General features: G+C 40.1%; 1 protein-coding gene across 7 annotated transcripts in view; it reads right to left on the bottom strand.

Annotated features, from left to right (window-relative positions):
* TFDP1 (transcription factor Dp-1) overlaps nucleotides 1-17,041 on the bottom strand; it is a 39,739-nt gene that overhangs the window by 22,309 nt on the left and 389 nt on the right. For 2 of the 7 annotated variants that reach the window (XM_083855728.1, XM_083855734.1), the window contains exons 1-3: nucleotides 16,588-16,736; nucleotides 15,720-15,801; nucleotides 2,959-3,025 (exon numbers count right to left, since the gene is read on the bottom strand). In XM_083855728.1, coding sequence (XP_083711854.1) covers nucleotides 2,959-3,025; nucleotides 15,720-15,731 — 79 coding nt within the window. In that variant the 5' untranslated portion in view covers nucleotides 15,732-15,801; nucleotides 16,588-16,736. Of the gene's footprint in view, nucleotides 1-2,958; nucleotides 3,026-15,719; nucleotides 15,832-15,923; nucleotides 16,181-16,587; nucleotides 16,737-17,041 lie in introns of those variants that run through there. The other 5 variants (XM_083855730.1, XM_083855732.1, XM_083855733.1 and 2 more) reach the window with 5 other exon arrangements.

Genomic DNA, 17,041 nt, shown 5'->3' with positions numbered 1-17,041 from the left:
TGAACTGCTCCTCCTTTCCCAACTGGCTAGCAACAAGCAGAAAATGAAGCAAGTAATAGATTTCTTGTCGGATTTTCATTCTCAATTCACTGAATCTTGAAGTTGGACTTTTCCAAAACTGTGACGGAATGCACCCTCTGTTATTACTAATCCAATGACATTGAGTGCTGTAGGAGCATAAGAAGAATGAACTTCAAGAAGCAGCCAGGCTCCTGCATTCTCCCTCAAGAGCCTGCCCAATTAGTGTTGTCAAGGGCAGCAGACTGGGATGAACAAACCACTCATCTGACACAGCAGGGAGATTTGATCCCATAACCAATATCAATCATGCCATGTACTCTCAATCTCTTCTTGTGATTGACCTGCAACTTCCAGAAAAGACTCCTTCCTTTTAAGAAATATAAATCCAAAGGGGAAGATAAAGAAGAAAAACCAAAATAAAACAACCCATACAAACAAAAACACCAAAAAAACCCTTTGAATGATGACCACCAGACAACAACAAAGATTTTTTTCCTAACCACCTTCAACTCACCCTAAAAAGTATACCAGATACACTTCTGCTACCCTATGGAAAGCTTATTCCATGATTGTTCTGGACTGAATCCTCTCTATCGTAAAACTAAGAGAAATTTTGCACAGATTTAAAAAAATAGCAGAGGACAGCACTTTGTTGATATATAATGGCATACAATGCAGACAGCTACTACAACGTGGTACTTTTGTGTGTAGTTGCCAAAGTCAACATTTAAAGACTGCACAAAACCCCCTAAAAATTATGAAAAGTGGCAAAGGAATAAAGTACTACTTTAGCAAATAAATTCTGATACATATATGAGTACTTTAGTGACAAATATTTGCAAGTTTAAGCTCTCATTAAGAATACAGAGCCTGCACATAAAACACAGACAAGCCAAAGACAAAATCCACAAACTGATGAAACCAAGAGAAATAGTTATTTCTTCTCAATATTAAGAACTGGTTACTGTCTATTAATTTCACAGAACTCCCTTAAAAGCAATGAGGTGCAGAAACTGACTGAGGATAGTTCAGTTTGCTGTGTTATACACTGAGAATAGAGATCGACTCTCAAACTGGACAAAGTGCATAATAAACTATTTAATAGCTTGAATTTATTTACAAAATTCTGTAAGGAATAAAATGTCCTCCTATTTGTCTACTTAAAGAGCTATGTAATAATGGAACAGTCCTATTTCCAGTTCTTGCTGTCTAGACCGCACTGTTTTGACTAGATCTCCACTGCCTGTAACAGGGTCTAGACGCCTATGTGGGTGTAAAATGTACTCTCCCAAAGTATCTGCCCTGAACAAAAATCATTTTTACTGCCCACAGGGTTAGGACATATGGTACAGCTGTTAAGGATCAGGTAACCTACTTGCACACTTCTTTAGCTCAGGGGTGTGTGACTGTGTTTACAGAAATACACCTCTGCCCTTAGTGTCCTCTCCACCAAATGAGGAACAGGACAGATTAGTGGGATGCCCTCCTTTTGACAAGGAAATGTCCAAGACAGAGTCTAGTGAGATGCCAATAAAATGCTTGCTGTACCTAGTGGTGATGACGGAAGTTAAATGGGTTTCCTGAAACGATATAAAAAACACCAGAGCAGTAATACTAAAGGAGTTGACCTGAACTGGACTACAGGTTAATCTGGGAGTACTGGGGTATTCCAACAATGCTTAAAGCCAGTAGACTAGGCAACAGTAAGGTTTGCAGACAGTAAGTATATGTCTGTCCTAATATAAATTGCACCTTACTTCATACAGCCTATCAAAGGACACCATCTGCATCTGTCACACACAAGAATAAAGCAGACTGTCATTATATGGAAGCAATAACAAAGGAAAACGGTCATTTTGCCAAAATATATTGCAAGATGCCTATGAACCAAACATGATGTTGCACAGAAAAATTATTGACCTCTCCATACAAAAATGACTGACGCTTCACTTGCGAATCACATGTACTGTTCTAGTCACTTGTATTCCTAAGTTGATGAAAGCAATCAAACAGGCTCAAAGGATACAATAAGGAAACCACAGAGGACAAAGAGCACATCTGATGAGCAATCTAGGAAACAGTGGCTAATTGGCCTGTCAAACTAGTAAAGACTGTTAAGATACTCAGTTGTTATTTATAAAGAGTAAGTAAACATGCTGGAGAAAATTATTAACCTGATAAAAAATTGTCACCAGCAGAATGCATAAACTGACAAGAATATACTTTACTGGAATTAGAGAAGAGTTCTACAGTCTTGCTATGGAAACAGTCCTCCTGTAAGAATACATGAAATGTCTTCAAATGTAGCATAATCAGTTTACAGAAGAGGTTACATGACATAGCTGTCCAGAACTTCACTGTTGCTTCTGTTTTTTCCCCCAACTATGCTAACCAGGAAAGTGCAGCTCCTAAGTCTCCAAATGTTTATGTACTCTCAGTTTTTTAGCTCACAGATCAATTTCAAATTTCTACCTTGTGTTTTAATAAATTGCTTAATGACTTTACATTATCATACATGCAACAGGCATTATCTACAAATCCAAAACAGTTCTGTTCACAATATATTTTGAGATAAGCTTGCAGCAGAGTGGATGCACTATCATAAAAACCGTCATAACCCATTTTAAACTTCTACCCTCCTGCATCTTTTTTCCATTTGCTAAAACAAAGTGGCCCAAAGATGTTTCAGAACATCCTGGTCTTTATACTTGAACACAAGCTACACTAAGGAGATCACATATGGGATAAACCACCACTGAACTGCACCTGTAGTTTTAAGACAATTATAAACCACAGCAAATCTACAGTTAGCTTACTAATCATACAACTGAAGAAAAACTACAAAAATCTATGCTAAGAAAGCAGTTTAAAGCCAGTAAAATGCCTAACAACTAAAAATCAAGGAATTGAAAGTCTCACTAAGAACTGTGTTCTTACCTTTTCCAGGACTTAGGTTTTGGTCTATAAACACCTTAAGCTCTCCATTGGCTTCAATTAGTCCAGCCTGTTAAAGAAAGCAACTTTTATTAAATTTACAATCACAGACAGCATTTTATTGGTAAAGATGAAAGGTATCTTATCAGTAACCTCTACTGCTACCACTCTCATTTTGTCACAAATCTGCCACTATGTACTGTTTGGGGTATAGTACTTGTCAAATTTTAAGGTCTTGATTTTATAAACACCATATTCTTTAAGAACAAGCAGAAAATCAGTTTACACCTACTTCAGTATTTGTGTCCTAAGCTCTTACAGTGTGTATGCACTGTTTTAACAGCTGAACACCCTTCTAATCTGAACCACTGACACCTGCAACTACACCTTTCTCTCTGTAGATACTACTCACCTAATACATACATGGTAAAAACATTAAGCAAAAACAGTACAGGCAGTGGAGAGTGGTGAGCCATTTTAATCAGGAAAAATATCATTAATAAGAAGTATCTTGAGCTTTTCAATTATTATTTTTTAAAGATCAGAATACAAACCTCTTAAGTGAAAAAAGCTATAGGGCGACAAGGTTTAAAAAGTCATCATCATCCTTTGAGAAATCTCACAATAGTGGCTACTTTTTAAAATACTATCAATTTTTGAATAGAGAACAGGATGCAGTAATTTCTTTGTATCTGCAGACAAAACAGTTTTGAAAAAAAAAAAAAAAAAAAAAGCAACCTAATGAACACAGGACACAGTGTTTCCATTCAGAAACAACAGCAAGAAAGTCAATACCTGTACTTAACCATAGTGTAGCATATGGTGTTCCAGAGGCTAAAAACTCCTGAACTGCATTTTGCACTTAGCAGGCACATGCAGGCTACTGACAATCCTGAGCAAGAATCAAGTGGTTTGCTGTCAGACAGCAGCAAAGCTTCTCCCTTAGAAGTGTTATCTGAAGAGCCCTAATTGAGATCTGCCAGAAGTTTAGGGAAACAAGGGAGCCACTAGATGCTGCTGTGGAGCCGTTATTATCCAGGTGTATCAGACCAAGGATTTCTCACTGAAGACAGGGAACTTTAAGAAACAGGAAACTTTCTCTCCAGAGTGAATGCGGAGAGAAGATGATGGAGCATAGGGGACAGGCTGGAATTCCACAGAAGACAAAGGCAGGCATAAAGAACAGGGGCCTGCAATGGTATGGCCCTAATGAGGACCTGGTCACACAGAGAAAACCTAAGTGAGCAGACAGTAGAAGTGATGGATAGAATAAAGAGCCTGTGGCAAGTTCTACCCTCCATTCCCCCCTCCTAAAAAGTAACACAATAGGAGTTTTAGGGAGGCATCAACAACTTTTCAGTTGTTTCAGAACACTGGCTGTCATCCTTCTTGCCCACAACAGGGATTTCTAAGACCCAGTCGAACAAACGAGGGTTGTACCACCCTATTCCCAGGCACCAGAACTCTTTATAAGCCTCACTCTTTATCACACTTAACTATGTCATTCAGAGAGACAAGAGACTACATCAGACACTTCCAAAAAAAAGTATACTCATCAATGTGAGACGAGTATTGTGTACAAATATGTTATTAGACCTACACTACAGCAGAATGACATTCCGGAATACTGGAACCTCATGGGAAAATATGAAGAAGAATTTTTGGCTAAGTGTTACCTTATACTCCTATTCTACCTGAATTTCACAACAGAAGTGTTCAACCAAGCAGGAAATGAAGTCCCATTGTCATCATTTCTCTCAGTGCAGTATTAAAGTTTGTATTCCACAGCAGAAAGAGGCTTGCACTCAGGACACCTGCAAATTCCTTTTTCCATGAGAATAAATAAAGATTATAAATGAGACTAGAAAAGCATTTAATATATTGTGGTTTTGATCAGAAAACCACCAAGAAAATAGCTATTTAATCTGTAATGTCTTTCTTTTAAGCACATGAATTTGATAATTTTGAATTATTAAATCCAGTCATTGGTTTAATAAGCAAAAGCAAACCTGCACTGAGTGTACGTCAGTTACAGTGATATTCCAAAACCAAATTTAAAGATATGATATTCAGAAAATTCAAGTATTAATGCAAATCCCTATTTCAGTAATTGGAAAATTAGGCAATTCAGTAATCAACTATTCATTGGTCCCTTCCATTTTCTACTTCTTTCAAATTAGAATGTCTCCAGTAGAATCTTTTCTATTCCTTTTGAGTAAACAAACCAGCATCATAGTATCAAACTATCTCACAAGCTTCAAGTCTTCTTCTGTATAATTGAAACATACAGTGAAAAAAATGTCATCCAAAACAACATGAAACTCCAAGAATCGTAATTTAATCTAGTATTACAAAGGCTCAGGTTGATGATACCATGCTTTTGTGTGACTTAAATTACAAAAGTCAATGAAACACTAGAAAACAATTGGGAAAAAGCACCACACTTAATAAAAGAAAACAATTTGGGAAAATTCAGAGAATAGCAATCACCAAATAACAAGAAAAATCCCCTCAGGGACCACAATACTAATAACCAATACAGAAGTTAACAGTTCACCACCTTTCTACCTGTTTCTTACTAAAGGTTCACCTCTAGCAGTTAAAATGGCATGTAAATATTCAACTCACTTGTAAGCAAATGCCCAGAAAGACTCCAATAAAGATATTTGGCAAGAATACCATTAATCTCACAGCAAAATAGCACCCCTAGATGCCATTATTCATAGTGAAATCTCATTTCTAGTGAAAATTCTGTTATTTCAGCCTCAGTGTGCTCTTCAAACTTCTGGACACACTTATAATTCTAAGGTTAGCAAAACTTATCCCTGGTTGAAGGGACAAGTTTTGGTCAAAGAAAACTGAAAAGCAAAACTTCCATCCCATACAGAATTCTGGTGTCATTGTTCTGAAATGTAAATACTAGACAAAACATCTCTCCGTGTGCATTTTGAGAACATTCTCACTATTTTTCAAGCTGGCCCATTTTGGAAGAAGCACCAGGATTACTCCTCTGGGACCTATGAAGCATAGCACCCAAAAGAAAGAAAATAAAGGAAAACGTGACTATAGCTCCTATTCCATATATTATACTCGGAGATTCACAATAAACAAAAAAAAAAAAAAAAAAAAAAAAAAAAAAAGAGAACCCAAAACACCACCAAAACCAACCTTCCCACCCCAAAAAAACCCACCAAGGAAAAAGCACTGGATTTTCCCAAATAGAAAGGTAACTTTCTGTAAGGAAGGGTTCAGACAGCAAGGAAATTCTATTTTCTAATGAGAAAATACACTTAGTTTTTAGGCCTTATCAAGCTACTTGTAACAAGATATTTGGATATTTACTATTTTCCTTTGTATTCATTTTGTATTCCACAGTTTCTTCTTATCTTCTCCTGATTCTCAATCTCAAGATGTGCTATATCCTTTGATGGTGATCCTGGGGCTGCTTGAAATAATAATGCTCTTAATATCTGATTTTGAAAGCTTATGTTACAAAGTGTGTACAACTTCACAATTCAGCAGTTTTCCTCTTCAAAGACACATGTTGGCTATGTCTACTTCTCTACGGCTACAAAAAGAAACCCCTGAAATCCTAAACAGGATACAGATACAGCCTTCATCTGTCACACACTACAACAAAGCCAACAATGATTTTAAAAAACAGCTTTTGACATCCAACATAGCATCTGAACTGTAATAACTTAGTATATTCCCACATATCACAGACATGAGGGTAAAGCCCACTGGACAAATTAGTAGATCAGGTAAATTGAACTGCAGAAGCTGTGCTAGAGTGGAGATCCCAACCATCATGGAGGTTTGGTCTCAGCTCATTGTTCAGAGCTCCTAAGGAAAAGAAATTAACTGAAGGGCTAAACATACAAAAAAAAAAATCAACTAAAGTTAGCTTTGGCCTGCTATGAGATCATTGGCAGTCCTAAAGACTGGGAAGTCTATTTCTGTTTTGTTTACAAGTGAAAACTGAAAAGCACAAGTGTCCTCAGCCTGAAAAATCAGTAAACTGGGAACTATCTTTTTGTTGGGACTGAAGTTAAGCTGAAACAAAATTTTCTGAAGATGCAGAGAATTTCAGTTATTAAAAAATCCCTAGAAAATATGAGAGAATAATTTAGTATCTTACTAACAAGCTACTGTTTGCAGTCTCTGAAGTCACGCACTAGAAAATCAACAATTTCTTCCACAGCTTTTCAGCCTTGCAATTCAATTTGTTAATAAGAACTGGCATCAAACTATTCACTAAACCTTTAAGCTAACCAGGAAAATATGCAAGGTGAATTTGGACTAAAGGACAAAGAACCTATAAAAGCAAGAAGTTTATCTGACAAAAACAAGACTGAACGAGTACATGTGCCATGTATATCAGATTTAACCGAGAGGCACGTTGTCCTGCACTACTTCAAATAAATGCAGGGAAGAGAAGGGTGCTTTTGTGCCACAGAAATACTTCTTCTACCCTGCTTCTAAGCAATGAGCATTTTAAGAACACCACCTGAAAAAGTGCTGAAAGAAGAGCAAAAAGGGTAGAGATACATGGAAACAGAGGTACCTGCTACAAGGTTTTTTCCCAGAACAGAAATTTTTAGTTGTTAACTGCAGATTAAGCCCATAGAGCATGGAGGCACGGGACTGGGTTTGACAAAGACATACAGGTGCCAAAAAAACTAGAGTAGTTAAAGAATGGGAGTCAGAATGGGACAGTCTGAAAAAGAGACAATTTTGGGACTGATTGGGAAGAACACAAAGAATGAGCTAGAAAATCAGATGGAAGATGGCAGAATTATGAGTTGAGGTAGAGGAACTATGAGTCAAAAAATACAAGCAATACAATTGATGCAAACCTAAGACAGCTTTAATGGAACAATGAGATCAAATCCAGTGAGAAGAAGGGAAGAACATGCGAAGTGGGAAAGTGAATACAATCTAAACTACAAATGAAAGGGGAAATAAGCTGGGACTCAGACAGAGAAGTTCAAAATAAATTAGGAAAGAAGTAGCTATGACAGAATCAGAAAATGGAGGAATTGGTGGAGGAATTTCCACCCAGAGCTTGTCAGAGGCATTTAGTTCTGTTGGGTTGATGCCTGGACATCTTGTTCTTGGAGCTCTTTTCCAACCACAACAATTCCACAGTTCCATGACCAGGACAATGCCTCTGCTGTGTACAGGCATTTGCAAAGCCTATCAGCAATCACCCACCTATCTTGTGCAAAACTGCACCTAACTCAATCTGTGATGATCCCCAGTCATTTTAGAGGCAACACGTCTAAAGGCTCCATGCCATGCAATTTTACTATGGGCCACTTTATTGACAATGCAGGGTTCCTTTTTTTGTTTGCCTTATTTCAATATCAGGAAGCAACAGAAAATAAGCAAAGTTACAAAGTGGAACTGGAATAAAGCTTATAATCAGAAATAAACAACCTTATTTTAAGAGTGCTTAAACAACCTTTATTCTTCTTTCACCCCTATCCATATGCAAATGTCATTTATAACAAGATCATAATAAACTGCCTTCCCCATTGGTTTCTCATCTCATGCAGGGACCAGAGCAAACATGCTCTGGGAATGAATCATTATGCCCCTGCAAAAGATTGTTTTTATGAGACATTTTTTGCAAAAATTAAAAGGCAATCAAGATATTATGCACAGGAATATGGTAGAAAAGGGCAAAAAGTTCTTGAATTTAAAACATTTGAATTTCATTTTAAAAATGAAGCCAGCAAGAACTAGTCTTTACCATATAAATAACATAAAAACTTTTGAAGTTGGGCTACAGGAGTCCGATTGTTTAAAATTCTCAGATTTTGAACACGATCGTTTTACTGTGTTTCAGTAGCCGTTTTCTGAAACGGAGATAATCATCCTCAGTTCATGGCAGTATCTTCAAGATTAATGTGTCTGCCAACTACTCAGCGATGAGCTACACCATAGAAATGAGCTTTCCAAAGAGCATATTTGAATTTTTAGCACCTTAACCAAAAAGGCATAGTCAAAGCACTAAAATAAAGGTCTAGATACCACACAAATGTGAAGGCAAAAAGCTAAATACAGGTGAGAAGCTCAGTCAAGCACTATTGACCTTCATCTGAATACAGGCTCGGCTGATACTGCAGGTAAGCTGGACACTGAGTAATACACAAAATGACACCCAAGGCCTCCTTTATTGCAGAGTATGTCAAGACCATTACCTTCTTGGCTGTTCTTTCTGAGAAGAGCAACACATCCAGAATTCAGAAAAAATTAAACTAAGAACTCACTCTGAAGACAAGTCAAATGGTGGTGTCTAAGCAGCCAACAGATCAAAAACATCTCAAAAGTCACTCCATGTTGCTTCTTACAGTAATTAAATTGCTCAAGTGCTACCACCCTTGCAAAATTTAAAACTGACATCCCCAAAACTAACTGTGAAGCTGAAAGAATGAAGTAGAATTGAATATGAGACGCCTAGCGGTGAGTATGACATCAAAGCACTGGTTTTCCACTTTTACCACACAAATTAATCAGAAAATAAAATCATCCTTAGTTTCCTTCTGGACTTAACAGCCATATGTGGAGGTACCAGCAGCGGCCACATCCACAACTAGGTCCTGCAATCACTCTAGGTTTGACCATAAGAGACTGTTTTTCCAGCCAAACCAAGACTTTAGAGCAGCTTGTTCACCAGCATCTAAACCATAGCCAAAATCAACAAATAACATTACACAGGACCTTTACAGAACCATTTGCCTCACCAACATCCTTATCAGTGTATGATGAGGCTAGAGTGGCCCACAGTGTAACTTTCAACCAAGTCTGTGTAACCAATAATGCAATACTGGAATCCTTAGAAAACAATCTAACACAAGTGGCCAGAAGCATTTTTGGGGAATACAGACCACTGTCCATCTTTGAAATCATGTCTGCTACCTGAGAACCATTTCAATGTAGACAACATTTAGCAAAGACTGATCCATTCTTCTTCCCACTCCTAATTAGCCATAATAAATCTCCATGAATAGATACCCACACAATCAAATTCAAACATTAAAACAATTGATCCTCAGCATAACTTAACTTCTAAAATCTGCATTTTTGTTGAGCCTGTTGCCATCACAGTGTAGTTATTCAGTAAAATACTGCAACATACCTATGTAAAGCCACTACCATTAACTGGCACATACAATTAATAAAGTTTAACACTTACAGGCTACAAGAAAATGCCTCATTTAGACAAATAAATTGGCAAGGTGACAGGCAACTTCTGAGTTGCTATTTCCTGATTTTATAATACAAACCAACATAGGAAAAAAACAGCTTTAACTGCATACCTGGAATGTATAAAAGAGAGCCTAAAGACCACTTTCCTTCTGCCTTCTTTGAAAAAGCCAATTAAAAAAATTAGCAACACTCAAAATCCCAAACAGAGATGTCTTTTTAGATGACCTAATTTCATAATATTATTTGATCACTAGTTTGCAAACTTCTGGACATGCAAGAACTCACTAAAGGCAAACAGAAGTAGATCAAGCTACTGAACTAAAATGATATCAAAGAAGGTGCATGACCGCTTGAGATTCCTCAAAGACTTAACTTCTCCAGCTCACTGAAATTTCCAGTACACAACCCAAAAATAAACATAAAAGGAGAAATGCATGCTGGTATTTTAAGAAAAGTCCGAAAAATGTTTTGAAGACTTCTCAATACTTTCTAGGGATTCAAAGTGCATCATGTAAAAAAGGTCCAAAATAAAGTGTTTCTCCTACTTCCATTGGGTTCTTATTTTTAATCCATCCCAAACGTAACTTTTTTAGACTCACTCAAGATTGATGTAGAAACATCACATGGAAGTTATTAAAAAGTACAATTTTTGTGGTGTTCTGTCAAAAAAATAATACAAAAGCACAGATTTTGACTTTCCACAAAAACAGCAGCCCTATTAACCTATCCAGTAAAACCGTGTGAAGAAACCAGTTTGCTTGCTGTGGGTTTTTTTAAATATTCTTTGAGCAAAATATTTACTAATACTGTGAAATAAATACACTAGATTACACTATATACCTGAATGTATTCTGAATGCTCAACTGAAATAAACGACCAGCATTAATTCCCGCATCCATACACCTCTTAAACAGTAATGTTAGATCAGGTGATGAACTTTTACACTTTTTATGGTGTGTCCTCATATTTCCACATGTTCACGGGGCTTCCTTTGCAAAACTGGATATATGTGCCATACCTACTACTCAGTAAGATTCATGAAAGTACCATAAAAAATAAAGAGATACAATAATTTTTATGCAAACTAGGCATAAAGAGAAAAATCCCTCATAAAATAATTCAAGCAAAAGATGACAGTAGAACATCATTTTTAAAAATAAATTTAAAAATCTAATTTTAGAACAAGCAGTTCTAAAGTCAACATCACTGTCGGTTACCTATGAAACAGTAACTCAAGAACAACTCTCAAAAAAGGTATCTTAGTCTGTAAGAAATTCTGAAGGCTAACAATGGTGTGTCGGTTTAAAAAGTTACTGAATTTTTTTTCAAGTTCTCTGTGAACAATTTATTTTTTAAATGGCTTGATGCAGCCCATCCACGAATACTGAAGAACAGAAACAATCACAAACAACAAGACTAGATAAGAATATTTCATTTACATGACTCATCTATTCTGGTAAGTATAATTTTGGAGATCAGAAGGAACGGTACTCATTCCTTTTGTCTAGCCCCTTTTTCTTCAATATTCACTCTAACACCATGGAGTGACTACCCTCAATAACAGATCCAGCTCCTGCAAGTGGTTAAATTAAGAGTACGGAAATTTGGCAAAAAATAAACTCCACTGCTCCTGCTTCTTCTTTTCTATGCAGCCCTGAGTCTTGGAGAAAAGATCCACAAGCTTCTCTTTCCTTATGGCTCCTCGAGAGGCCACAACATGTTGTTCAGCAGTGACAGAAGCAGTTGAGGGGAGAAACATGGTCACAAGTTGGATCATCAGCCACACTACAGAAGCTGGTAATTTAATGATGGTAGGTACATTAACCAATACTACTAAAAAAAGTATTTATCATCTTAATTTACAGATAATTCTCAATGTATAACTGAATATAAAAGTGGCCAGCAAGCAGTGCTCAGTCTTACACTAGAAGCTGGAAAAAATAATTATCTATCAAATTTGCTTTCTTGCTACAGTAATTCCTTCTACTTCCTTCAATGCTGCACCCTGCCTAGTTTTAGGGATGTCAAGGCTGGACAGGTGACCCTTGCGCACAGGGAACTGCTTTCCCCCACACTATTATTCCCATGAATCCAGTAACAGAACAAGTAGACTGAGGACCTTGGCTGGACATTTGGCTCCTTCAGCTCCTGCCTGGAAGGCGCCACATTTGTCAGTAGTGGAAGAGTACACAGGAGATGAGGCAAACTCAGAGCGACACTGATTAACCAGAGAGAGGAGTTCTGGCTAGGATGATGTTTCTGGAGACTGCCCATATGCAATGACCAAGAAATTTCCCACACAAATGTGTGTGCAAATGTAGGTGTAAAACTGTACCAAAAACTACTGACCTCAACTTGTCATCCAGACTCTGAAAAGCAATGCAATGATCCCACTCCCAAGGTACACAAGTCCTTGAGATATGGCAACTGCTGTTCTCCTGTCCACATGTATTTTTTCACAGTTTCTTTGAATTGCACAAACAATTAGTAAAGTCTCTCTAGGAACAAAGATGTTCTGAATTGAATGTGATATACCACATCTGCCTGATTCTGAATTACAGAATTGCTTCTCAGCTTCACACGGTGTTCATACACCCAAAAATGGCTGTGCTTATTGCTATTACCAGATCACACTGGAAAATGAGTGCTCCTTTTTTTCACCCTTTATCTTGACTGCACTTCAGATCCCCTGCCCAAAACATAAATTGATATGCCCATGGATACTTTACCCTTCACAAGCTAGTATTTGTTTTTATATTATTGTTTTTCAAGTTATCCAGCCGTAACATGGTGATTATGCACTTAAACTCTACCTGCAGGCTCTTAATTTATGTGCTACATGTGAATGTATCTTCTTCCCCCCATCTCATAGCTGCCTGACTACTGTGAGGAAATTAAAGTATTTTGCATAAAACCCCAAAATATAAATGAAAAAAAAAAATTAAATCAATGCTTTGGTGTTTATTTTCTCTTGACTGTACACTCTGAAAAGCATTAGAGACACATTTTAAAGTAATACTTCACAGAATTTAGACCTGGACCACATAGTTCATAAACATTATTTAGCTTAACTGATCACTATTTTTGCAGTTCTTTAATACTTTACAAAAACATTTCACTGGGTTTGCCAGTACTCTCCATCAGACTCCCTCATTTGTTCAATTATCCAGCAAAGTCTCAGTCTGCAAACTCTTACTTTTCTAGCAGGTGTTATCAAATTATAGTTTTTATAAAGAGGCATCAGAAGAACTGGAAGGGAGCGATAAAAGGAAAGGTGCTCCTCTCCTGCAGCAGGCAGGAAGAAGCATAAAGAAGGAGCATGTTCTGCTGTGGTGCACTGCCTCCACACGTTCCCCTTCTGCAGGGTTCCCTGCTCCACTGTCACCAGGGCACCGTGGCCCGGCAGCACAGGACACCAGCAGGGTGCACATCACACCTGCACTCCCAGGCTGCAGCGCTCTGAACATGCCTGGCCATGGAAATGCCACCTGAAGCCCAGACTTAGGATTGTAGCAGCACAGCCCTTCCCACAGTTTAGCCATCTCAGCTCTGCTGAGAAAAAGGAAGGAAGGGGCAGGAGCAATCATCAGCTATGCCATCTTCTTCACCACTACATCCCACAGACATTTAGAGCACTTGATGGGTGACATGGCAGAACCACAAGCCATTAATCACAGCAATATTTTCACATCAGCATGTTTAAATTTACAGCAACACAAGTTTTTAGAGACTCAGTGCCCAGAAACTGAGTGATACTGCCTGTATCATGCTTAATTCCATTATTCTCCTTGAAAAAGAACTTGGACTTGGAACAAAAATATGGAAATAAATCTCTTCCCCTCTGAAAATTAAAAGAAGTGTTATACCAATTAACATCTCTATGTTATAGCATTAAACCACAATTCATAGGGCCCATATTCAGACCTAGAAATTTAAAATTTCTCAACATTACACATTTTAGGTGTCATGTAATGGTGGGTACAGTCTGCAAAAAGGTAAGCAGTTCATATTTCTTCCCTGAGGCAGGTCTGAAGATGTTTTTAAGAACAGGTTAGACAATACTCAGTTAAGATTTCATATTCTTTCAAGCTACCCTGTTCCAGTGCTCAAGAACACCTAAAATTTTTAGATTTTCATTTTTCCATATTCAGTTGATTCCTTCTTTAATAAAGACACTGAAAGCAACTTCTTTTTGTATCTCTAGCACCTTCTCCCATTTCTTAAGTTTACTATGAGGAAGGTTATTCCTTCCTTTCTTTCTTAACTACTGTTTCCTAGAAGAAACTAGAACTTTCAAAAAAAAGGTTTGTTCTTAAATGTCTTATTCTCACTTAGATCTAGTATGACATTCATCTGTATTTCCAGGTGCTACCAACTCTTCACTTAGTTGATCTCTCTCTCGAAAGCTAATATTATACAAATGTACTTTGGTATCTCAATTACTTTGAACTGTTTCAATTTCATCTCCTAGTCTAACACTCCACTTTCATTTTCTTCCCGCTTATATGGCCTATCATTCCCTGAACTCTGCTATCTCTAATGTACTTGGCCACCCTTATCTCTTCCAGGCAAGCTTTGAGTGACTACGTATGTCTGGTTGCTTCTCCGCACATTAAGATGTTTTTCAGCTGAACTACTAAAATTCCCTACGTGATTAATTTTTTAAACCAATCATTCTTTCATGGAAATTCCTGCTATTTGAAAGCTGCAACATTCCACATTAGGTTGCAACCTGCTGTTTAACCAGTGAGTTGTATCACTTTTCTTTAGCTTGCATTCTGTTTTGGAGGGTTTTGTTGTTGTTGTTTGTTTGTTTTTGTTTTGAAGGGGAAATATATTCCAATTTGAATACAGACTAGTATATTGTCTTACTTTCAAGAAGAGAATGTGAAAGCTCAATTATACGTGGTATGAACAATGACATCTTAAAGGCAGAATGAATTGGAATTTTTTTAATAAGTACTGGAAGGGGTGAAGAGCAAACATGCTCCATGATACACGTCACAGAATCAAAGCTGCAAACCTTTACGACAGCAGTAATGGAAACCTATTGTGAAAATTCCCAAAGCCTGTTTTTACAGACACTAACGAGCATCTTTTGGTAGACAGAGATAAACAATGATCACATATGGAGAAGGAACCATCTTCCCTCAAATGTCTGATGTCTTCTTGAACTCAAGAAAGGCAACATTAGTTGACAACAGTAGTCAACGACAGCCCCACCATCTGAACAACACTTGCCGTTTTTTTTTCAATCCAATCCAAACCCAAGCTGTTTTAGTGTTCAGTATGAATGCACATAATGACAACGGCCCAAGTGCTGTTATTAGCATAGGGAATTCTCAAGATTAATCACTCTGAAAAAATGGCAGCAGATCTGAAGTTGGTTTATGCTGTCTACAGGAAAACAGCCTAGGCTTGATGCACAGTATAGATAAAGTTTCACATATTCATTAATGCCAGTTATTATAAAGCATGACCCCATTTGCTTTTATCAATAAAAACATTCTATGCTTTCACATTTTATGTGCTACAAATATACTTACATCTTTTGCCATGTTACCAAAGACTAAAAACCAGTCGTCTTAAAATCTTGATGTCTGCAGGACACGGGGACAATGCTATTTTCTGGAAAGCAGAAAGCAAAGATAGCACCAGCTATAAAAAATGAAAGGAGGGAAAGTTTTTACAATTGAAATTATTGACTACTACCAAGTACAATTTAGGTTTCCTTTTGAAAAAAAACCCACGTTTTTAAAAAGGGAAAAGTTTCCCACCAGCACCTTCTCGCCCCTGGAGCCCCAGGCTCCCGTGTGGGGGCACTCCTTTCCCCGGGGGGGAGCGGTGCCCCGGCAGGAGGGAGAGGAGGGAGAGCCCTTCCCCCGCCGTGCCCGCCCCACGCGGGGCCGGTCTCGGTCTCGGTCTCTGTCTCTGTCCAGCTGCGCCCCTTGAGCGCCGGGCGCGGGCGGCGATCACGGCCTCCTCCTCCCCACCCCCATTTCCAGCAGCAGGCACAAGTAGGCCCCAGGGGCAGCTCCCCCCGGGGCCTTCCAGCCCCGCTTCTCTCCTCCTCCTCCTCCCGGCAGGCGGACGGGCCGCGGCCGCAGCGGGCGGCACAGACCGGCCCCTGCGCCTCGGGCACCGCGCGCCCGCCCGCGCCCCCCGCCCGGGGCCTCACCGCCCTCAGAGCCCTGAGCCCCGCGCCGCCCCCCCCGGCAGCGAGGGGCCGCGCTAATCGCCTCGGCGGCGGCGGCGGGGGCGCGGGCCAGGGGGGACCGCCCGGCGGCCGCGGGGGGAAGGGGCGGCGGGCGGAGCGCGGGTCCGCGCCGTCCTCGTCCTCATCCCATCGCCTCCGACCCGCCGCCGTCCCACGCGACCCGCGGTGCTCCATCCTCGGGCGCGGGCTGCCCGCACCTGAGCGGCCGAAGGCAGAGAGAGCCGGCTCCATCCCCCGCCGCCGCCCGAGACAGGGACCCGAGCGCGGAGCGGGAGCACCCCCCGCCCGCCGCTTCTGCTGCCGCCGCCGCTTGTGCCGCTGCCGCTGCGGAGGCGCCCCACTGCACATGTGCGGCGGCTGCGCGGGCCGGCGGGAGGGGGCAGGGGCGGGGGGAGGCGGCGGGACACCGACAGCGGCAGCCCGGGAACAGGGGAGGGAAGCGGAGAGGGAGGAGAGGGCGCCGGCAGGGACCGCCTTTCCGCCCCCCCCGCGCGTTCGGGGAGGGGGCGCGGGGAGAGGAGGCGGCGGGGGAAGAGGGTCTCCCCGGCGGGCTGTCACTGCCCGGCGCGGCTCTGCCCCCGCCGGGCTCCGGGCCGCCCCCCCCGCGGCCCCGCACACCTGCCCGGCGCCGCCGCCGCCGAGGGGCTGCCC

This window comes from Zosterops lateralis (genome assembly GCF_965231275.1).
Source record: "Zosterops lateralis genome assembly, chromosome: 2".
Taxonomy (NCBI): domain Eukaryota; kingdom Metazoa; phylum Chordata; class Aves; order Passeriformes; family Zosteropidae; genus Zosterops; species Zosterops lateralis.
The sequence above is the reverse complement of the archived record's forward strand: the minus strand, read 5'-3'. Positions and strand labels throughout refer to the sequence as shown.